The following is a 14,728-nucleotide window of genomic DNA, read 5'->3' as shown; positions in this document are numbered from 1 at the left end:
TGCAAAGCCCTTCATGATAGGGCCTTTGTTGCCTTATCTCTAATTCCCATTTTCCACTCCAGGCTCCAACAATATCTAACTGCTAGCAGCCCCTCAGTGAGCTTCTGTTGTGTCTCTGTGTCTGTCTGTCTGTCTCCCCCTTCCTCCCTCTCTCCCTCCCTCCCTCCCTTTTTCATTATCTGAACTACCTGCCTTTTACACAGTGTCTATAGAACTTGAGTTCACTCTAACTTTGGTTCTCATCACACCGTATTATAATTATGATGGACTGTTACTCTCCTAGACGATAAACTCCAGGAGGGTAGAGTTCTCATGACTGGGTTCACTTTTGTCTCCATTGCCTAGCATAATGCCTGGCACAGAGTCGGAGCTCCACAAATATTTGTTGAATGCTCAGTGTAATTCTTTAGTAGGGGAAAAATTGTACTCTCTTTGAGACTGTGCTCAGAAAACCCTTTATAATCTAGTGAGAGTACACATAGGAAATTCCATGATGAGGATCACCATAATACATTTAACAGGTTTCCTTTCATTGGACATAGGTTGTTTCTAATGCTTTGTTATTGTAAACAATGCTAAATAAACCTTTTAAATAAAATATGTAGAAACGATTTAGTTGTCATCTCCTTCACTAATATATAAGCTCTATAAGGGCGAGGACCATATTCTCTTTTGTCTGCCATCATAAGCCCCCTTGTAGGGTACAGCCCCTGGAACATGGTACTATTCAATTAATATTTGTGAAATTGCACTAACTAATAGCAGGAAAGAAGTGTGGGATTCAGACAATGATAGATTGCAAAGGGAGTCTCCAAATCTTTATCTTCAGGACTGTTTGTTTCCTTCTACCCTCTTCCCCCACCACACTGCCTCCAAATCCCTTCTTCTTCCAAGAACTATGAAAGATAGTAGATATATTTTCACTATTGTTTGCATCTGGTTTAAGTTTTCAGTGGTTTTCAACTTGGGTCTAAAAATAGTCCTTGGCTTTTCTTAGTATCTTTGACAGTTATAGTTGAGGTTTTGCTCATTGCCTTCTCCCCCACCCCCACAGTGCCCACCAGGCTATTATGAAAACAAATCTGTTAAAAGAAGAACTGGAGGAACTAAAAACTAGTTTGAATGCTTCGGAAGAGCAGAAGACCACAATTGTAGTACAGAACAAACAATTAGTAAGTCATCCAAGTACTTTGAAACTGGTATGTAGTTTACATAACTGAACTCTAAGAGAGTTTATTTGAAGGCAAAAATCAGAAGTCAATAAGCCGATAAATGAACTGGTAACACCTTAGAAAAGTAAAGGCAGGTAAGATAAAAACCGTTTACTTTTCAACCAAGATTAAAATTCTTTACACATTACTCAATCATATTCACAATGGTTTGCGAAGTCCTAGAAGATCTCTGGAATGCCTCCTGAAGTTGATAGGTGAACTCATGAATATTGGATACTTTCAACTTTTTCTCAGATTTTAAAAAATCTGTTTTCTTAGTAGTTCCAGATTACTAAAAAACTCCCTAAATCAGCCCTTACACCAAATAAGCACAGGCTTGTAATTTTTAGAGCAAATTGTTATTTAGACCAAGCTTTAACTCAGCTGAGAGAGAAGTACATAATGTTTTTTCTGCGAATGTTAAACTATTTTCTAGAGCATCAGTAATAATTTTCAAAATCCTGATCTATTCCAGAAGTACTCTAGCATTGCTAACGATGGTGGTAGTCAGCTGAAAGACTAATTTATTTTTAGGCCTGTAATTCTTCAGGAGATGGGCTCCAGGCCTGTGCCACACTCACTTGTGACCTTCCCCAACCAACACAGCTTAGCTTGGCTCTTGCCTCAATAGTAAAATGTGAAGACTAGGACTCTGCAAGTCTTTTATCAATGTATTACAGGAAAGACTCAATTTGGGACCACTGAGGAACTCTTATGTGGGGGCAATGTAGGGAAATGATCAAGAGCCCACACTTGGAAGTCAGACCACTGGCATTCAAGTCTGACTCCTAGGGCTGTGTAACTTTAGGCGAACCACATAACTTCTTTAAGCCTCTCTGTTCTCATACCCTAGGGCTATGAGGGTTAGATGAGTTAGTTCATGTTAAGCAGTATGTATTTACTTTCCTCTTAGGGCTGGATAATGTTAGCTGTTATTAAAAATACAGAGTCCTAGATATACAACCCTAATTCTTTGCATTTTATAGTGTTTTACAATCTCAAAAGAATTTTTAATGTTTCATCTCATTGGTCATCATAAAAATTCTTTGAGGTAGAAATGTAAGTAGGTATTCTTCATTAAAAAATTAAGTTATATGTAAAGTCCAACAATGTTTTGATTATTCCAAGTCAATTGGCTAATAAATGATAGAGCTAGAATTGTCTCAGATCTTCTGATTCCAATTATGTGGGGTGTGTGTTCCTCCATCCTTATACCAATGACACCCTAGCTTGACATATTTTCCCTTTTATTTTTATATATTATAAAAAAGGTAGTACTTATTCACCTTATAAAAATAAGGAAATGCATATTAACAACAAAAAGGTGAAATCCCACAAATTCTTACCCTATCCACAAGATTTACTGTTAATATTTTGGCATATAATTTGTCCTAGAATATTTTTTCTTTTGGTGGTTCTGAACTTGGGGCTCTTAATTATACAATAGTTTTTGATATTCATATGTTCTGGTGATGTTGAATCTGAGAATATCGACAGCTTCAAGTAGAAAACTAGAGCTCTTTTTGTGTTTTCAAAGTGCTGTTTAAATAGATGAGTTCACACTACCTGTCATAAGTGGATGGCGGTAAGTAGCAGGAAAAGAAATCAGGCTCTTTGTTTTTTCTTTTTTCTCTCCCTGTCATAGATTGAATCAGGGAGAAGGGTGACTTCTCACAGATCCCCAGAAAACTGCAAGCCAAAGGCTTAACCCTATATGAGAATATTTTCAGACTAGGCTCATTTGTATTATGTCAATGCCATATTAAAAATTGATAAAGGAAAAGAATGTCAATAGACTTGCAGGTAAATCTGTGGTTTCATGAACTTCTCAAATACTTTTTAATTACTTTTCTTTTAATGAATTAGGAGGCAGAAAACCGGGCTCTGATTCTTAAGATTCGGAATCTTCAAGAAGAGGTATGTTGAAATCATTAAAACATGGGTACAGATTAAATATATGGAAATCATGGGTCCTGATCCTGGGTTAAATAATAATCATATGAATGTTCAGGCTTTTGTGGGCCAAAGACCAGGCATCTTTGTCAAATGATAAATGAAGAAGAGTGGATAGAATTTTCACATCTGGACAGAGGTACATTACTGCCTTTGTACTTATCAGTGAAAGAAATGGAATTTTAAAAATTCGAATTTAAGATGAAATATAATTAACCCATCTAAAAACTATACAAATCAAGAAGGAAAGTGCAGACATTATCTAATAATTTTCCATTAATATTCCACTGAACTAGATGGCAAAGTCTTGAGTCTAAGACAAGACCTGAAATTTGGTGACAGTCTAACCTTGGAAAAGCCATTTATATTTTTTGAGTTAATAATACCTATTGTCTCAGTTATGTTAGAGATTAAAATAATGCTTGTGAAGCCATTTGGTTAACTATAATGTACTCCATATATGTTAGGAAATATTAGTAAAGTCTCTAAAAAATGAATAATTCTATGCAATATACTTTTTTAAGCAACAGAAATAGAGCATTGAAAGAATAGATAACAAAGCTACTAGTAAGGTAATATTTTGCAGGGAAATTTTGAATGTCAAGTATTATGCACAGTTTTTTATTTGGGCTTTATATAAGTTAATCAGAGGTATTTATTAAGCTGCGATGAATAATCTGAAGAGTTATCCAAAATATGGGCAAGGTAGACATTAAAAATATTTTGTGGCGAGTTGGAAAGGAACAATTAAATATTGGAAAGAAACCGTACATTAGATGTTATAGTTACAGTTACAAGGCCAGTTTTCATGAAACTAGTACTTAACAATTAAACTCCCAATGTAAGATTTTTTTTTCCTCATATTTAAGATTATTGACTAGCCTCAAAAGTAGTTTGTACCAAACTAATTTTATCATGAGATAGCATTGCAATTATTGATTTACATTAGAGAAGGCATATCAATGTCACTGCTAGCTAAGATTCTTTTAGGAGATAAAAATCCGATGGATTGTGACAGATAACAGCACAATGATTTGGAGAGTTATTCACTTTTATTCATTCACTTATTTATTTAACACATATTCTTTGGGAGACCTCTGCGCTAGGCACTATTCTAGATGCTGAGGAAATAGGCTTAAGTAGAATAGCCCATGTAGAACTGGCAAGTTCAATGGCGATTAGTGCTGTGGAGAAAAAAGCAGAAAACAGAATTGTGGAGGAGAGCAATTTAAAATAGAGTGGTTAGCAAAAAAGTAGCACTATGAAATTAATCATTTGGTTAAAAATTGGAAAGGAGGTTTATCTGTGGAAGAGCATTCCAGGCAGAGGAAATGGCAAGCTCAAAGGCCTCAGGCTATAGCCTACCTGCTATTTTTGAGTGACATTAGGCCAGTGTGGTTGGAACAGAGGGAGGAACTAGTAGCAAGAGGTTTGGCAGAGAGCTGAAGGGAGCCAGATCTACAGGGTCTTATGTAATTAGCAATGTATGAACTCTGGCTGTTTACACTGAGATGAGAGCTCCTGGATAATTTAATTTTGATCAGGGGAGTAACATGTTCTAATTTCTGTTTTTTAAAATGGCTTCTGGGTTTATTTATTTATTTTTTATTTTTATTTTTTTTTTAATGCCTACAACACCTGGTATTCCAGGGTGGTCTCCCATCCAAGTACTAACCAGGCTCAAACCTGCTTAGCTTCCAAGATCAGATGAGATCAGGCGCGTTCTGGGTGGCATAGCCACAGACTGGCTGCTGGGTTTAGAATCAACTGTAGTGGGGCAAGAGAAGCAGGGAGACCAATTAGGAGACTCTTGTAATAATCCAGGCAAAAGCTGATGGAGGCTTAGACTGAAGCAGTAACAGGTGAAGAGAAGTGTGCAGATAAGCAAATGCTTTAAAATATATCTCAAGGTATTTATTATATGTTCAGGTAATATGGAAGTTCTCTTCTGATTGTTTCTAATGTCTCAGTGAAATACAAAGCAAAGTCATTAGCTGAGAGTGGGGATGTTGTAGGAGGTATTGGAAGTTCAAGGAGAGAGAAGAGATGACATAAGCCAGGAGCTGGCAAACTTTTTGAAAAGAAACTGATAATAAATATTTTTAGTCTTGCTTGGCTAAACAGCCTTTGTTGCAACCACTCACTTCTGTTATCATGTAAAAGCAGCCAGAGACAATATGAAAACAAATGGGCATGACTTTGTTCTAATAACTTTATTTACAAAACCAAGTGATCAACTGGAGTTGGCTGTGCAGGTGAGGTGGGGAGGTTGGTGTAGTTTGCAAATCCCTGATTTAGGCAAATGGCCAAACAAAGGGACTAGGATTATATGATATCACAGGTAAACACTGAAGTTAAAGGTTATGAATTTAACATGTGAGCTGTTGGTTCAGTATGTATTTTTCTTTAACGTTTCTCTGAAAGGATACTGGCTTAGAGTGGGTGGCAAGCTTAAATTAAGCAAATATAAGAAGTAGGGGAGAGGCAAGGAAATTGAGAGTATGTGGAAGAAAGTGACTATAATGAATGACCATGGGAAAATTTAAGCTGAGTAAAGAAGGGACTGAATTCACTGCAAGGTGTGAGGGTAATGAGAAAGTATTTAGATTGATGGATTGCAGGCTTCAGTGGGGACTGAAGGTTTGTTGTTGCTCAGAGAAGTAATCTGGACAAACAAGAAGTGGTGGCCGAAGAATGAAATGCTTGCAATTAAGATATTGGAGGGATTACAGTTGCTCATAATGGCATGTGTGAAGGTATGTCTAGGGAGTGAACGACTGAGGTGGAGTAGAAGATACAAAGGGACTACTGAGAGTGTTCTTGGATGGTCATGTTAAAAGAATCATGATTTTTTAGACAAAGTCTAAAGTTTCATCCCTTAGTTTAAAATAGATTATGATATTAATGATGAAAATGCTATTTCTTAAAAAAGACTTTATGATATCCTTTAATTTTTTGCTCTAAATCTAAGAATACTACCTTCTTTTGCTTTAGAATACTAAGAACATTATGGATATATATAAATTGGAAAAGAAGATTGAGGAATTGTCTAAAACTGAGACAGAGCACCAAGTAAGCACTTCCCAAATACTGGTAAAATATTTTCTTCCATCAACCCAGTATTACTCTATAAAGGTGTATATGACTCATTGATACAATAACCTTTGGCTACAAATTTTTTAATTCATACTCCTTAAGATGTCTGAATTATAGAAAAGGCAATTTCTCTTTTTTTTAGTGTAACAGCTTACTGATATATAATACACATGCAATTAAATTTACCCACTTAACATACAAGTCAATGTTTTTTTTTAAAATTTTATTATTAGTTTCAAGTATACATAATACATTGGTTAGACATTTATATAGTTTATAAATGATCCCCCTAATTGCTCTTTCTCTCCTCTGGCTCTACACCTAGCCACTACATTAATGCTGACTACAGTCCCTATGCCGTGCTCCCCATCCCTGTGACCACCTATCAGCTACTGATTTGTACTTCTTTAACTCTTCACTTCTTTCTCCCAGCCCTCCAACTCCTCTCCCCTCTGGCCATCATCAGATTGTCCAAAAATATGGAATGATTCACAAATTTGCATGTCATCCTTGTGCAGGGGCCATGCTAATCTATGTAAAATTGTTCCACTTTTAGTATATGTGCTGCCGAAGCGAGCACACAAGTCAGTGTTTTTTAATATATTCACAGAGTCGTGCAGCCATCACCAAAATCAATTTTAAAACATTTTTGTCATCTCAAAAGAAACCTTTTTAGTAATCACTCCCCATTTCCCTCCAACCCTAGACAACCACTAATCTACTTTCTGTCCCTATAGATATACCTATTCTGGATATTTCATGTAAGTGGAATCATATACATTACATTTTTTTGTCATTGGCATCTTTCACTGAACATAATGTTTTCAAGGTTTATATATGTTGTAGTATATATCAATACTTCATTTCCTTTTATTGCTGTCATATTCCATTGTATAGATGTATCACATTTTGTTCATTCATCAGTTGATGGACACTTGAGCTGTTTCCACTTTTTGCCTGTTATGAATAATACTGCTGTGAACATCCGTGTACAAGTTTATATGTGTACAAATGTTTTAATTTTTCTTGAGTGTAAACCTAGAAGTGGAATTACTAGGTCACATGATAACTGCATGTTTAATCTTTCAAGGTACTGCCAGACTGTTTTCCAAAGTGGCTGTACCATTTTACATTTCTACCAGCTGTGTATGAGGGTTAGAATTCTCCACATCCTTGCCAACACTTGTTATTATTTATACTTTTTATTATAGTGGCAATTTTTAATTTAATAATGTCTGATTTTGTAACTTCCTAAATCAAGAAAGATTTCAGCTACTGTACCTTCTTAACATGGAAAATGAAGCAAAATGGGCAAAAAAAAAATTTTCCTTGATTGAATTAAGAGATACCTTATAGAAATGGTTTTTATCAATATGGCATCTAAAAAGTCTATATTTAGTATATAATTTTGGTCTTTTTGCCATACATTCATATTATGAAACAGAAGACAACTATTAATAAATTCAGGAATTTGTGTCATGCTTATTGTCATCTCTAATGTTTTATTTGAGCAATATATTTTGTTGTAGTATATGTTTGAAATGATGACGTACTCAAATTTCATGTCTATATATGGAATTTTCAAGTTTCCTAGCAGATATTCAAATTGCACATGTGTATACATATATCACATGTTATAGCAGTTATGATTTAGACATTAAAGTTAATTTTGTTCTAGGAAGGACTGTCTTTGGAAAACATAACTGTCATAGCTAGTGGAAAGAGTTAGAAGACACGGGTTCAAATCCTGTCTTCTCTACTTAAAAGCTATAACCTGGAGCAAGTAGTTAACTTCTTTAAGTCTCAATTTAATCATCTACTAAATCGATATGATATTTTTTACATAATCCTCAAGCTTGTCGAAAATTTAAATGAGATCATTATATGAAAATACCTTTAGAACCATAAAGGGATATCAAATATATGTGATTATGATGATGATTCTATTTCCAACTATGCTGATTATTTTTCCAGGTTTTCAATCCAATTAGCATACATGTTTATCAGTTTTTTAGAAGCTTGTGCCAACAAGCTTGCTTTGGTTTTGAATAAACTGATATATGTTTAATATTCACCTTGCTAAAAATTTTTTTATACATTTTTAAACAAGTTTTTAAAAGAGGAAGAGTCTTCTATATGTTCACATGGAGTCTGCATTCATATCTATATTTTCATCTTCACCAGGTAAAAAAGACTATATGTCTTCTTCTTATTACCAAGCGTGAAATGGAAGAAAGGGCAGTTGGAGGGCAGTTGGAGCCTCAAATTCTAGGCTCAATTCTGTCACTAACTGTGTGACATTGGGCTTGGATTTCCTCACTGGTAAAGCAAGGGCAGTGATCCCCAGCCTCTAAGATTGTTGTGAGGCTAATGTGAAAGTTTTTAAAAAGTAAAAATCACGTGAACATTAAAGGTGCTTCCGAAACATGTATCCCTATTGGAATGATTATGTGGCACTGTCCTTTACAAAAGCAATGACCCAGTCGTTTCCCCTAAATTTGTTTCTTTTCAGATGCAGTTACACATATATGAGAATACTTTGCTTAATAAAGACGCGAGTTTGCAGAAGGTTGGTTCTGTCCCTTCCCATGAAGTCCTGTGGGATTGGCTAGTTCCAAATCATAAAGGAGGTGGTCATTTGTGTAATTTCACCCCTATTAAAGTATCTGACGTTAATATTCTGTTAAGAATAGTAGACTTTCCTTTATAATATTTCACAAAAATGTTCTTCTGAATGAAGAATACTGACTTCTTCCTCTGAGATAAGTTTTAACATATCCTCTCTAAATGTTGGCGATGTTCATTAATCTATGCAACAAATATTAGTGTGCCAGTTTATCAGTCACTGGTTAGATACTGGTGGTGCAGTTTTAATGCATAACAACACAAATGAGTGTGCAGTGATTCATTTTAGGGAAGAAGAAGAACATATCCCCAAATTATTTTCTGCCTAGTTTGATTGATTGATTGATTAGATAGATAAATAGATATCATTTTATTCATTCTTGTATCCTGCGATCATAGCCTATCTGATAACAAAGGATGCTGGCTAGAGATGCTGGTTATGGTGGCTTTAAGAGACACAGGAAGGGCACAGCCTAAGTTAATAAACTTCCACTTTTCAAGATAGGGAAGTGAAGAAAGAATGATATTTCTTTTCCTTTCCTTTTTCTTCCTGTTATGACATTTCAAGGGAATCGTGCATGGCTCGTAGACATTGACCCAGATACTAAATATTGTACCAACTTTATCTCTTCCATTTGACATTTACAGTTCTTCTTTGGCTCAGACTGATAGTCTAACAAATATGAATTGGCAAATTCATATATTTATTAGCTATTAATTTTCTCTTCTACTTTTTAGAAGGATTTAAGTATAGAAGAACTTAAATCAACCATCATAGAATATGGAAGCATTATAGAGGTATACCATAATAATCTCACAGCTTGTAAGGTGGGGTCGTTAAATGTAAATTCCCCATTAAAGTAACATGTACAACCCAATGTGTGATTCCAGAATTTACGAGGGGATAAAAATAAACTGGTTCATGAGTTACAGCACTTGCAACAAGAACTCATCATGTAAGTACAGAGTAACCATTTACCAGCCTTCTCTCATGTACCTCCACCCTGCATTATTGGCCTACTGAGCTATATGCAGTTCTCCAAATGTGCCACACTTTTTTCTTCTGTGCCTTTGTAAGGGACATTTTCTCTGCTTTTCTCCAAGAGAACTCCTTCGCAAGTTTTTCATGACTTTCCCTTGCTTTTCTCTTACCTTGAGATTAAAGTAATCCTTTTGCATGCATGCATGCATGTCATGCTATTCTTACCTCTTTCCTAACACACATCGTCTTACAACCATTTGTTTCTGAATATGTGTAGTATGCTAGTCCAAGGGTCCACAGGAGCCACTCGGATAACAAAGATGAGTGAAGACAATGGGGTAAGTGCACACACTTATTTTATGAGAATTGCAAATGAGAAAAGTGCATTACCCCAGTGAAGGCAGAGAGGCCTACTCTGCTTACCTCCAGATAATTGTTGTATCAAGAATATATGGACCCGTATGGCCATGTTTTCTGATATTTTAAAGAAAAGCCAGAAATAGATTTTTAGTGGAAGTTTCTAATTTTTTAACTATTGGCTCCAATTCCTTTTTTTAAAAAAAGTGTTACTTACATGTTTGCAGCCACCCAGGTTCACTAGTCTGTGCAGCTCCTAGAGGGCAGACACTTTCTCTTATTTCTCCATGTTCCTAAGTACCTCATACAATCCTTGGTGCACGTGCATGCTCATTGATGGGCGATAAACCCTGTTCTGGTGTCTTAAAACAAAATGTTGGAGGCACATCTAATCAGACAGGTCTATTTTTATTGTTTTTTCAAGGAATGGGATCCACTTGAATGTTCGTGGAGAGCGTAAGAGTATTATCTCTGAAGAAGAAAAATCTTTACATTGTGAACTCATTCTTGCTCAGTCTGCAGAGGTAGGTAATTATAATCAAATGGAAAGCTTTAAAAAATAATCACCATGTGCAATAACTTATTATTAAGTGAAAGTCCGTAACTTGCTGAAAAGCACTTGTGACAATTTGAGAGAAACTTCTGACAGTTTTTAGAAATGAAGTCTAAAGTCTCTTAGCCTGGAAGAACAGACCTTTTTCAAGTTATGCCTGAAAACTATAGTGAGGCTCAAGCATGGGCTGTGGAAATGTGCGTTCAGTGAAGCTGGACTTTAGGAATCTTTATATTCTTGATCTTTTTCAGGACAAACTATCTGCATGTTCCCCAGCCTGGGGTATTAACGGTAGCAGCAGTGATCCATGAACTATTTTTTTCAGTATTTATCCAATTTCCCCATAGTAAATGTATCTACCAAAATTAAAGATGCTCAGAAACAACATGAAATTTCTTTACTTTCGGATGTAATTGTACCAATCCAATTTAATGACAGTGGTTATTACATTCTGAACAGAAATTAGCATTTTTAATGTTTTTGCTTAATTTAAAAATGGCAAATGAATTGTTACTTTAAAAAGTCTCAATTTGTTAAGTTTATCCAATTCTTTATGACATTGGAGGAATCAATCAAAACCCTTCTTGGAGATGAAATGTTGGAACCCCCCAATACTATATTTCTGCTTCTTTATACTTTCCAGTTTTGTGCTCGTTTATGTTAGGAAATACTTTATTAGCAAATTGCTTTCTTTTCACCACTTCAGTGGTCTCTCCATGTCTGTGAATAATGGACATGTCAGAATGTCCTCCTGTTGACAGCTGTGATATGACCTTGAAAGAAGAGGAAAAATGTCTTTGGGGCAAACGCTGTTTGAATTTCTCCTGCCAAGGATGCAGGGGCAACATATGCTGCCTTCATCTGACACCGTCTCAGGCAGCCTTGGACATTCTGCTGAGGGCTGTGCTTTCCTGACATTCTGTTTCAAATACTCATCATTTTACTGTGTTTTTGAAACCAAGCCAAATTGCCAGACTGAATGAAATGGTGGCAAATCTGCCATGGCAGTGTGTTTTTATCCTTAGTCCTCGGAGATAATGATGATGTCAAGATGCCAGTCTTCAAAATTCTATAGTTCTAAACAGGGGTTAAATGACTGACAAAGTTCTGGCCCTAAGGTTACCCACTGATGGATGAAGAAGTTTGCCTTCGAACTGGAATCCAGAAATAAGATCCTTCTGACCTTTATCCAACACAGCAAGAAGAAAATTAAATGTGTTCTTGTCATATATCTAAAATATGACAGGAGATAGAGACTTTGAGAGAAGTATAAGAACTATGCTTTGTGAAATATCGTGAGAGTATCTTCTGTGAATGAGAGACAAAAGAAACCAGTCTATTTTTAATGGGATTTATTGAGCACCCCACGCCCCCCAACATTTTTTTCTGCGAATTTCTTAACCTTCCCTTATTTTCATAAAATTAGAGTCATAGCAGTTTATATCACCCACATGTAAATGTTCTCTATGGGATAAATAAATTTTTAAAGAAAATAGATGTCAAGTTGAAGCCATCCTAGAGAGAAAATGTAAACAGATTTTTTGGGATATAGAAAGATTCCATAAGACTATTTTTGAACTATTTTATGGGGACAAGTACATTGGCCTGTGAGCATCATTTTCATAGAATAAAAATAATAAATGTTCTTTATTAGAATGACAATTATGGACATTTTGGTAATTGTTTCAGAACAGTGAAACTGAGTGGCAGTGCAGTTTAATCAGCTTGTCATCTCTGGACACAATGATGGACCAAGAAATGCTGCCGTTACTGAGGGAACTTGAGAAAAAGGGAGTGGAATTCACAGCTATGCTTCAGAAGCTGGTATCGTATAACATACACCTATTGTGTTTCACTGGCTAGAAACGTCCTCAGCTACCACCAGTTTGCTGAGCACAAGAGTATCTGTGTGTTAAGACCCAAATTAATCTTTGATAAGAGAAAATTTTTCTCAAACTTCCCTGAAGTTGATCTAGTTCTGTGTCAATTAGGACTAACAGGTTGACCATTAGATAAGGATTGCTTGAGCTTTGTTTTCCTACAGGTTAACCTTTAGTTTCAAAATGGCTAAAAACATGGTATCTTTAGAAAAGTTGCCTTCTAACTTATGGCTGATACCTGTTTCTCCATTTTTATTTTTGACTAGAAACTCTAGATGGTTAGAGAAAACAGAAAAAACATCTTTGTGTTGGTATTTCTAGTCTCTTTCTCAGTGCCTAGCATCTGTAGTAGGTAGTATTTAGTTTGATGAATGAAAAAATCCACAAAAATGCTTGTTTCTTTCTATTTGAGAAAAATGAAAATGTGTAGGTTTTGTTCTGGAAAATGATTCTACCTGTATATATTCAGCATGTATAGAGCACCTGACAAGGGTTAGCATCTACACATGGCAATGTCCTGGGGTACAGGAAAGTCACTGGGTAACATTAGATGAGAAGAAACTCTCTCTGATGTCTTCCTGAATTATCTATATAGTAGAATTTTGCTCTAAATTACTTACATAATAGCATATGTCTTTCACCTGAATTCCTAGAAGATGTGGAACTTTTTTTCAGCATGAAGAAGTTTCTGAAATTGAAACCCTCATTAATAGCTCTCTACAGTGGGTAACTAATCCAGAAATTACTGTGAAAGAAAAGTGGGAGAACAAGTTTACTGTAAGTGTTCTGGATCTTGTGATTTTCCTGGTTTTCCATCTCCTTTTTAAACCCAGATAATATTTATTATGTACAGTACCATTTCTAAGGCATTACTCTAGTCTTCTGTCTCAGTCTAGGGATGTGTATGAGTGCGCGTATGTGGGTGAAAGTGAGTGGTAAGTGTGTGTGAGTGCGAGAGTGAGGAAAGCAAGAGTGAATGAGTGTGAGGACATGTGATATGTGTTAGACAAAGAATACATAAGATTTAGTGGAAAAGATTTTATTTAAATCCCTGTGAGATCTGACTAATCTAAACTTGGATTTTTCCTTGGTTTATTAAAATTCTCCAACATTGGTAGAATAATTATTGTGCAAAAGAATCTTATTCCTGAGACTGACAGTTTCATTATCCCAGAAATTAGCAGAACGTTGGGAAAGTATCTTAGGTAACTATTCCCAGTTATGTTACAAAGGAAGTATATAAAAAGAAATCTGTCTAATTTATCCATCACTTATTATCTCTCCTCTTTGACTGTCAGATGATTTCCTAAAGTTTCTCAGTCTCCTAAGTTAAGGTGCTAAAGCAATAAGTAAATTCTGAAAACTCTAGAATATTAATTTTAATCCCTTTGCCAAACTAACCTTTTTAAAAGTTGCTTTTGAATATGTTAATCAACAACTGATTTTATTTCATTTATGCCATCCTACTTTAAAGTAATTGTGATGATTGATGAAAATGGTCAGGGGTCCACTGTTTAAGAAAAAGAAAACAAAACTCAGTTTTAGGCATATGGTAAGTACCCAACATGTAATTGTTAAATTGAGCTAATCAACCCAAAGGATAACCAGTCTCTGGGCAACTGCAAATTTGTATCTAATTAATTAGAATTTTAGGGTCCAATAACAGTGAATACTATTGAGAGGGAATGGTCACAGCATTTTATGTCCCTGTCATATGTTTATATTTAATACTGGAATACTGAAGTTTGTTTTGTGACTTTTCTTGGAGGAATTCAAATATATCATGGAAGAGAAGCTAAATCTTTGCATACTAATAGTGAGCAGCTTGAGAAACCACAAAGAATCTCTTGATAAATGGATAGAGATTTTGAAGAGATTCAGACAGGAATATTTTTACTTCAGAAAAGAACACCTTTCCAGGTAATGATCATTTATGTATAAGAAACCCATGCTTTATAAACAGGACACATTCACGATTATGCCATAACATTCAGTTTACTTTTTTCAAGTTGTATACATTAATTTCAGATAACACTTTTTCAGGGAAGGCATTTTGTCTGACAATTATGAA

The 14,728-nt window shown here is 35.3% G+C and overlaps 1 protein-coding gene, 1 non-coding gene and 1 pseudogene across 2 annotated transcripts in view; 1 reads left to right on the top strand and 2 right to left on the bottom strand.

Moving 5' to 3' along the window:
- The window catches only part of LOC120618350 (inositol 1,4,5-triphosphate receptor associated 2), a 36,215-nt gene that overhangs the window by 13,916 nt on the left and 7,571 nt on the right, over positions 1-14,728 (top strand). The window contains 10 exon segments of the mRNA XM_039882480.1: positions 1,055-1,172; positions 3,078-3,128; positions 6,159-6,236; positions 8,773-8,829; positions 9,624-9,683; positions 9,777-9,841; positions 10,649-10,748; positions 12,467-12,601; positions 13,333-13,434; positions 14,426-14,577. Coding sequence (XP_039738414.1) covers positions 1,055-1,172; positions 3,078-3,128; positions 6,159-6,236; positions 8,773-8,829; positions 9,624-9,683; positions 9,777-9,841; positions 10,649-10,748; positions 12,467-12,601; positions 13,333-13,434; positions 14,426-14,577 — 918 coding nt within the window.
- On the bottom strand, positions 4,791-4,909 carry LOC120618662 (uncharacterized; annotated as a pseudogene).
- LOC120618792 (U6 spliceosomal RNA) lies at positions 6,734-6,840 on the bottom strand. Its single transcript, XR_005657295.1, has one exon. It is a non-coding gene; the product is annotated as a U6 spliceosomal RNA (small nuclear RNA).

This window comes from Pteropus medius, unplaced genomic scaffold, assembly GCF_902729225.1.
Source record: "Pteropus medius unplaced genomic scaffold, Ma_sr-lr_union100, whole genome shotgun sequence".
NCBI classification, from domain to species: Eukaryota; Metazoa; Chordata; class Mammalia; order Chiroptera; family Pteropodidae; genus Pteropus; species Pteropus medius.
The sequence above is the reverse complement of the archived record's forward strand: the minus strand, read 5'-3'. Positions and strand labels throughout refer to the sequence as shown.